Raw genomic sequence first — 9,505 nt, 5'->3', positions numbered from 1 at the left:
CTGCTTGAACAAGTACTGCAGACTCTGGTGATCCGTGAACACCTCACATGCCACGCCATACAGATAATGCCTCCAAATCTTCAACGTGTGAACAATGGATGCTAACTCCAAATCATGAACCAGATAGTTCTTCTCATGAATCTTCAACTGCCGCGAGGCATAGGCAATGATCTTGCCATCCTACATCAACACCGCACCAAGTCCAATACGAGATGCATCACAATAAATTGTATATGGCCCTGAACCTGTGGGCAAAACCAACACTGGTGCCAAAGTCAAAGCTGTCTTGAGCTTCTGAAAGCTCGCCTCACACTTGTCCGACCACCTGAACTAGGAACCCTTCTGGGTCAACCTAGTCATCGGGGCTACAATAGATGAAAACCCCTCCACAAACCGACGACAGTAGCCTGCCAAACCCAAGAAACTCCGGATCTCTGTAGCTGATGCGGGTCTAGGCCAGTTGTTGAATGCCTCTATCTTCTTCAGATCAACCTGAATACCCTCTGCTGATACAATATGACCCAGGAATGCAATTGAACTCAACCAGAACTCACACTTCTAAAACTTAGCATACAACTAACTATCCCTCAAAGTCTGAAGAACTACTCTAAGATGCTGCTCATGCTCCTCCCGGCTGCGGGAATAGATCAAAATATCATCAATGAAGACTATCACGAACGAATCCAAGTATGGCCTGAACACTCGGTTCATCAAATCCATAAAAGCTACTGGGGAATTTGTCAACCCGAATGACATTACCAAGAACTCCTAATGCCCGTTTACCGAGTGTGGAAAGCTGTCTTAGGGACATCGGATGCCCTAATCCTCAACTGATGGTAGCTAGATCTCAAGTCAATCTTCGAAAATACCTTGGCACCCTAAAGCTGATCAAACAAATCATCAATCCTCGGCAATGGATACTTATTCTTGATTGTAACCTTGTTCAACTGTCGGTAATCTATACACATTCGCATTGATCCATCCTTATTCTTAACAAACAACACCGGTGCACCCCAAGGCGAAACACTAGGTCTAATGAAACCTTTTTCAAGCAAGTCTTGCAACTGCTCCTTCAACTCTTTCAACTCAGGCGGGGCCATACGATACGGCAGAATAGAAATGGGCTGAGTGTCCGGAGCCAAATCAATGTAGAAATCACTATTCCTGTCGGGTGGCATACCCGGCAGGTCTGAAGGAAATACCTCAGGAAACTCACGAACAACGGGCACAGAATCAATAGAAGGAACATCAGCACTAGAATCACGAACATAGGCCAAATAGGCCAAACACCCCTTCTCGACCATACGCCGAGCCTTCATATATGAGACAACACTACGGGTAGAATGACCAGGAGTCCCTCTCCACTCTAAACGAGGTAAACCCGGCAAGGCCAAGGTCATAGTCTTGGCATGACAGTCCAAGATAGCGTGGTAAGGTGATAACCAGTCCATCCCCAATATGACATCAAAATCAACTATGTCCAAAAGTAACAAATCTACACGAGTCTCAAGACCCCCAATCACAACTATACACGAATGATGGACTCAATCTACCACAATAGAATCACCCACCGGTGTAGACACATATATAGGGGCACTCAAGGAATCACTAGGCATGACCAGATACGATGCAAAATAAGATGACACATAGGAGTATGTAGACCCTGGATCAAATAGGACTGAAGCATCTCTACTACAAACCAGAACAGTACCTGTGATAACTACATCAGAAGCCTCAGCCTCAAGCCTGGCTGGAAGAGCATAACATTGGGGTTGGGCCCCACCACCCTGAACTACATCTCTGGGACGGTCTGCTGCTGGCTGGCCTCCACCTCTAGCTGCCTGACCTCCACCTTTAATACCTATACCTCCACCTCTAGCACCTCTACCCCCACCCTTAGCTGGCAGAGCAGGCGGTGGAATACTTGGTGCCTGAACCATAGTACAGGAACCCTGCTGCTGCAACTGAGTACCCACCAATCTCGGACAAGCCCTTCGGATATGACCATACTCACCACACTCAAAGCATCCACCTGAGTGCTGTGGCTGAGGAAACTGAGGCTGACCTTGACAACCTGAATGACCACCCCGAAAACTCTGGAGCGGCGGTACACTGATAGGAGCTAGTGGTGCAATGTAGGGCTGCTAATCAGAATACTGTATATGAGAACCACGACCACCTAAAGCGCTATGAGAAACCTGAAGTGCTGACTGAAAAGGACTAGGAGGATGGCCTCTACCATACGAATCCCTGCCTCCAGATGAGGCACCACTGAATCTGCCTGAATGACGAGGCCTCTTGTCATACCCCTGACCACCTCCCTATGACAGAACCATCTCAACTCTCCTGGCCATATTGGCCGCCTCCTGAAAAGAAATCTCACTCCTTGTCTCCTTAGCCATCTAAAGTCGAATCGACTGAATAAGTCCCTCAATGAACCTCCTCACCCTCTCTCTCTTGGTGGGAAGTATGATAAGAGCATGACGGGCCAAGTCGATGAATCTGGTCTCATACTGAGTAACGGTCATAGAACCCTGCTGGAGATGCTCAAACTACCTCCGATAGGCCTCTCTCTGAGTGCTGGGGAGAAACTTCTCCAGAAATAGCTGAGTAAATTTCTCCCAAGTCAAAGCAAGTGATCCGGCTGGTCTAGCCAAATAATAATCTCTCCACCAAGTCTTGGTGGATCCAGACAAGCGAAAAGTAGCAAAGTCGACCCCATTGGTCTCCACTATCCCCATGTTCCTGAGAACCTCAGGACAACTGTCTAGATAATCGTGGGGATCCTCAGAAGATGCACCACTGAAAGTAGTAGTAAAGATCTTGGTGAACCTGTCCAATCCCCACAAAGCTTCGGCAGACATAACTGCTCCATCACCGGTCTGATCTACCACACCCGCCTGAACTGCTCCAACTGGCTGAGCTGCTAGAGTCTGAAACTGGGGAGCCATCTGCTCTGGAGTGCGAGTAGCAGGAGTCTGGGGTCCTCCTCCAGCTTGAGAGACGGTTGGTGCTACAGGAAGTAAGCATGTCCGGGTGACATTCTCCAAAAGGCCCACTAGACGGACCAGAGCATCCTGGAGTACTACGGTGGCAATAAACCCCTCTAGGACATGAGTTGGGCCCACCGGAACTGCTGAGCCGGAACCTCATCATCAAAGTCAAGCCGAGGCTCCGCCACTAGTGCTGCTGCTCTGGGCTGAGCTCTGCCCCTACCTCGGCCTCTAGCACGGCCTCGGCCTTGCCCTCTGCCCCTCATGGGAGCTGCTGCTGGGAGCTCGAGCTGCTGATTGGTGGATGAGGAAGCATGTTTTCTCGCTATCTGGGAAAGAACAGAGTAGATATTCAATTAGCATTGAGAAACCAAACCGCACGACATGAAAGAATAAATGTAAAGTTTTTTCCTAACTCTGTAGCCTTTAGGGATAACTACAGGCGTCTCCGTACCGATCCCTCAGACTCTACTAAGTTTGTCCATGAATTGTGAGACCTATGTAACCTAGAGCTCTGATACCAACTTGTCACGACCCGGATTTCCCACCCTCAATAGTTATGATGGTGCCTACTCATGAAAGCTAGGCAAGCCGAGTATTATAGATTCACTAACTCTTTTATTTAGCCCTTTTTAACAGTTTAAATCAACATACGATCAACAGTGAAATATTAGCAATAATTAAAGACATGCGGAAGACGAAATCTAATAACTTAGCCAAAAACAAGTACGACAATACTAAGTACATCTCTACCCGGAACCGATATCACAATATCACGGAACATCTACGAATGCTACATACAATTGTCTGGAAAGAAAGATATAATCTGTCTCTAAAGTAAAGGAAAACAGAATATAAAGATAGAAGAGAACGCCGGGGCCTGCGGACACCTGTAGGACTACCTCGGGATCTCTAACTGGACTGAAGGCAGGCACCCAAAGCTATGGTCCACAAGCCGCAACTCCGGGATCTACACACAGTGCAGAGTCTAATATTAGCACAACCGACCCCATGTGCTGGCAAGTTCCTGGCCTAACCCCGGCGAAGTAGCGTCGAGGCTAGGACCAGACTACCAAATAAACCTGTGCAGTTATATAATATACAACAGAAAATAAAACAGAAATAAACAAGTAAAGATGGGAGGGGGACATGTTGCGGGGGAATATCATTTATCAATAGTAATTCATGAGAAAATCATAAGGATAATTTAGAGTTCATAGCAAAATAATAAGGAACTCGTAACCAATCAATAGCACTTTTTATTATCTATTGTTGCGGCGCACAACCTGATCCAAATCATAATAACACTGTTGCGGCATGCAACCCGATCCATATCATTTATCATTATTGTGGCGTGCAACGCGATCCAATTATATTATTGTTGCGGCGTGCAACCCGATCCAATTATATTATTGTTGCGACGTGCAACCCGATCCAAACATATTATTGTTGCGGCGTGCAACCCGATCCAAATATAATATTGTTGCAGCGTGCAACCGATCCACATATACAGTTCAACACCAAATCACAAAGAGAGTTCCGACAAGGGATCAATAAAGAAACGACACTATCCCGGCAAGGGAATCGACAGTATAAGTAAATACGTCCCGGCAAGGGAAAACCAGCTATGACCAAACTTGTTCCAACATCTAACTTCCTCAACTAGCACCAATACTCAATCATAAGTAATTTCCACGAGAATAATCATAATCCTTGCTCAACACAGAGAATCAACAACTTAGGCATTGGTAGTATTTATTAAGAGCACAATAATTTCACTTTAAGACTCACGGTCATGCTTGACACCCACGTATAGATACTCGTCACCATGCCTATACGTCGTACTCAACAAGTAACACGTAGCAAATAGGACACAACTCCTAATCCCTCAAGCTAAGGTTAGACCAAACACTTACCTCAAACTTCCACGGCCAACTCAAGCCTCAAACATGTTTTTCCTTTGGAATTCGGCTCCAAATCAATCATATCTAGACACAATCGACTCAATAACATCAATACATGCTAAACAATTAAATTCCAATGCTTAATTATAGATTTCCTATCATTCTTCCCCAAAAGTAAAAAATCGACCACGGTCCCGCTTGGTCAAAATACGAGGTTCAAACCAAATCCGATCACCCATTCACTATGAGCCCGAATATGTAATTAGTTTCGAAATCCGATCCCAAAACGAGGTCTACATTCCAATTATACAAAAAGCCCTAACTCTACCCAAATCCCTAATTTTCTACCCTTAAAAATATGATTTAGGCCTAGAAATCTAATGGGTGTTAATGAAAGTTAAAGAAAATGAGTCTAAGATTACATACCTATGAATTTCTCGTGAAGTTCTCTTTCAAAAATCGCCCAATTTGACGTTTGGAAGAAAAGGTTATGAGTTTTGGGTTAAATCCCATTTTTGCTTTTGTTTTAAAATCACTAGGAAGACCTTCATCATGTTCGCGATGGGTCTGTCGTGTTCGCAATGGGTCAGGACCAATTAACCATTGCGTTTGAGATAAAAGGCTCGCATTCGCGGAGTTTCAGCCCCCAGAGCCTTCGCGTTCGCGGTCGTGTAGACGCGTTCGCGTAGAGTAAAATCCCTCTCCCCTTCCCTGACCCAAAGGCCTTTGCGTTCGCGATAGCAGGCCCGCATTCGCGAAAGGAAACACCCCCAAAGCTTCGCGTTTGCGTCCTGTGTCTCGCGTTCGTGTAGAAGGAAGTTTCCTTCAGCCTGACTTACCCTTCGCGTTCACGAGAGTCCTTCCGCAAACACGAAGAACAACACACCAGAACACCAGAAACTAAAAACCTGCAACTTTTTCTATGTTTAAACCTTCCGAAACCTACCCGAAACTCACTCGATCCTTCGAGGCTCAAAACTAAACATGCACACTACCTCAAAAACACCATACGGGCTTGCTCGTGCGATCAAATCGCCAAAATAACACCAACAACTATGAATTTAGCATCAAAATCATGAATCACCTAAGAACTTCAAATTTTGCAATTTTTCCAAATACGGTCCGATTCACGTCGTTTCAAATCCGTTTCTTACCAAATTTTACAGACTCGACTTAACCCACATATAAGACCTGTACTGGGCTCCGGAAACAGAATACGGGCCCGATACCATCAAATGTTTGAACACATTTCATTTCAAAAACTCATAAATATTTCAGAAAATAATTTTCTCTAAAAATTCATTTCTCGGTCTTGGGACATCGGAATTCAATTCCGGGCATATGCCTAAGTCCCATATTTTCCTACGGACCCTCCAGGACCGTCAAATCAAGGGTCCGGGTCCGTTTACCCAAAATATTGACCGAAGTCAACTTAAATATATTTTAAAGCCAAAATTCATCAATTTTCACAGATTTTCACATAATAGCTTTTCGGCTACGCGCCCGAACTGCGCACGCAAATTGAGGTAATGGTGAAATAGGATTTTAAGGTCTTAGAATGAAAAATTTATTTATAAAACAAGTGATGACCTTTTGAGACATCACATTTAACTTCAGTAGAGTTATAAAACGACTCGGATGGGGCATACATATAAGATAAGAATTTTTTTTAGTATAAAATAATTATAAATGAGCATTATGTAACAGAAAAGGCAAGAATTTTGTAGTATATGATAATCATTTTAAAGTAATGCGAAATTAATTTTTTTTAATTGAAAGAATTTGGGTTATGAGTCAAATCACATCAAGGAAGAAATGGATCCAAAGAGAGTATGGTTGATTTAAGCTTATGTGACATTTATTTTTAGATTTTTATCATTAAAGTTTATGCCATGTCATATTTATGGTAGGTTTTTGAGCCAAAATGACCTTTAAATGATAAAGACAAAGTTTAGTTACTTTTAAGTGACAAAAAGTTGTTGAGTGACTTTAGTGAAATTGAAAGATAGTTGAATGACCATTAGTGAAATTACCCCGTGTCTTTTGTCACGATACTCATAATAGCACTTATTAGTGATTTTAGTAAGACTTGATCTTAGAAATATATGAATAGCAACATGCTTTGTGTCTTCCCATTCTGGTGATTGCTTTCTAAGACCTCTTCAACATTATTATCCCTCAAGAAAAATAAGCATCAGCTCCAAACAATATATGTGAGAATGAGGGTCTATATTTCGTAAGCTATCATAGTAGTACTAGGTCTAACGAAGTCTTACGAATGAGCATTAAGAACAATAGGACAAGAAACTGTTGGGTTTTGTTATTAATAACAAAAGAAGGTGTGAATGGAAAATGGTGGGAAAAGAAATGGAGGGAAGTGAAATTTTAAATAAGTTCACTTTACTAATGCACTTTGTCCCTCATTGGAAGAAGGAAAGAAAATCTTTGTGTATATATATAGAAGCTCATCTTTTAGCTCTTAAAGAGTTAAGAAGAAGTGGTGCCCCGCGCCGTCGTCGCTCACTCGCTCGCTAGGCTCGGCTTCGACTTCAGATTGATTGATTAATCTTTTTAGATAAAATTCTTTTCAATTAATTAATTAAATTAATTAACGAAAATTCAATCCGGAATAACCCGCGACCCGGTCCGGTCCGTTCTCTTTCCCGGATTATTTTAAATCCGTTAGTTGTTTCCCGTAATTTTTTCCACCCGTTCCAACAACTATGGCTGTTCTAAAAGGTTGCAAACCTTTTCAGAAATAATGCCAAATTTGGCTATAAATAGAGGGGCTTAGCCTCATTTTCCACCACCGAAAAATCTGAAATCACTCCCCTCAAACTTCTGCATTCTGCATTGTTTTCCAAAACCAAAAATGTAAGCATTTTGTGTGATTTGCTCCGCCATTTGAGTTTGACGAAATTTTGTGATTTGAAGTGCTGCTATCACAGAATAGTTATTCCGTTCTATCCTAGGAGGGATTAATCCGCAACCTTGGCATTGTGTGGGGATTAAATCCCTTAAGGAAACACAAGAAACTTGTGGGCTCAGAATTTTCTACTTTTGTTTTTAAACTAACGCTTGTTCATTTACTGATTTTTGAATACAGAGTTTTAACAAGCTTAAGGAATTTAACATTTTATTTCTGTATTCAATCTTACTTACTGCTTTGGGAGACTAAAATTTTATTGATTTTTTACTCCCGTTTTAGAGATTAAAATCTTTGGATTTTCTACTCAAATTTGAGATTAAAGTCTTTGTGACTTTCTACTCAATTCGAGATATAAAAACTTGGTTGTTTGTATTTGTTTTGAAGATATAAAAACTTTACCGAGATACTAATCTATTTGTCAATTTCTTTTACAGAAAGATGACAACAAGTGCGTAACAATAGAATGGTTCTATTGGGACTTTTGCTACAACGACAAATGCGTTTTGAAGTCGCACAACTCCTGCACCAGCGATGGCACCGGCAGAAAAACCCGGAAAGTTTTCTAGTGTGGACTTTAAGCGGTGGCAGCAGAAAATGTTCTTTTACCCGACCACACTCAGTTTACAACACTTTATTAGCGAAGACGTTCCAGTTCTAGGAGAAGAAACTCCTAAAAATGAACGATTTGTGGTCACTGAGGCATGGAAGTATTCTGACTTTTTATGCAAAAACTATATTTTAAGTTGCTTGGAAGACGACTTGTAAAATATTTATAGCGTCATGAAAACATCAAGAGAATTATGGAATGCTCTTGAAAAGAAGTACAAGACTGAAGATGCCGGACTAAAGAATTTTGGGGCCGCCAAATTTCTGGATTTCAAAATGGTTGACGGTAAATCTGTCATAACGCAAGTCCAGGAATTGCAAGTTATTGTTCATGACCTCCTCGCTGAAGGTATAAAATGAGTCAATATTCTTATTCAATATATTGATTATTGTGTTTATTATAAATTTCTGATTGTAGTTATGGTCATAAATGAAGCGTTTCAAGTTGCGGCGTTTATTGAAAAGCTGCCTCTGCTGTGGAAGGACTCTAAGAATTACTTGAAAAATAAGCGCAAGGAGATGACGCTTGAAGACCTTATTGTTCGTTTACGGATTGAAGAGGACAACAAGGCTGCTGAAAAGAAATCTCGTGGAAATTCAACAATAATGGGTGCAAATATTGTTGAGGAAGCTTCAACGAGTAAAAAGAGAAAGAGGCCGTCTGGACCAAAGAATTATCCAAGCAAGAAGAGGTTCAAAGGTAATTGCCACAACTGTGGAAAGGTTGGACACAAAGCTACTGAATGTCGTGCACCAAAGTAGGACAAGAAGAAAATTCAAGCAAACATGATTGAGAAGAATAATGAAATAGACGACTTATGTGCCATGCTTTCAGAATGCAACCTAGTCGGAAATCCTAGAGAATGGTGGATTGATTTGGGAGCAACTCGACATGTTTGTGCTAACAAGGAGTTGTTTACTTCATATGCTCCCACTGGACCCAACGAGACAGTGTTTATGGCAAATTCCGCTACTACAAAAATTGAAGGAATGGGCAAGATAGCTTTGAAGATGACTTCTGGAAAGATTGTGACTCTAAAAGATGTTCTTCATGTTCCTGAAATGCAGAAGAA

At 42.0% G+C, this 9,505-nt stretch overlaps 1 protein-coding gene across 1 annotated transcript; it reads left to right on the top strand.

The window, feature by feature from the left end:
* The first annotated feature begins 8,606 nt into the window (after window positions 1–8,606).
* Window positions 8,607–9,194, top strand: LOC138868888 (uncharacterized). Its single transcript, XM_070146466.1, has 2 exons — window positions 8,607–8,781; window positions 8,851–9,194. Exons 1-2 carry the CDS (start codon window positions 8,607–8,609, stop codon window positions 9,192–9,194), a joined length of 519 nt encoding a protein of 172 aa, XP_070002567.1.
* Window positions 9,195–9,505: the final 311 nt, after the last annotated feature.

This window comes from Nicotiana sylvestris, chromosome 1 (assembly GCF_000393655.2).
Source record: "Nicotiana sylvestris chromosome 1, ASM39365v2, whole genome shotgun sequence".
Taxonomy (NCBI): Eukaryota; Viridiplantae; Streptophyta; class Magnoliopsida; order Solanales; family Solanaceae; genus Nicotiana; species Nicotiana sylvestris.
This window is presented reverse-complemented; position numbering and strand designations above follow the sequence as displayed.

Coding starts and splice junctions, on each gene's coding strand:
- LOC138868888 (XM_070146466.1), top strand. CDS start 8,607: ATGAAAACATCAAGAGAATTATGGAATGCTCTTGAAAAGAAGTACAAG. Junction 8,782..8,850: donor TCATGACCTCCTCGCTGAAG/GTATAAAATGAG, acceptor TTCTGATTGTAG/TTATGGTCATAAATGAAGCG.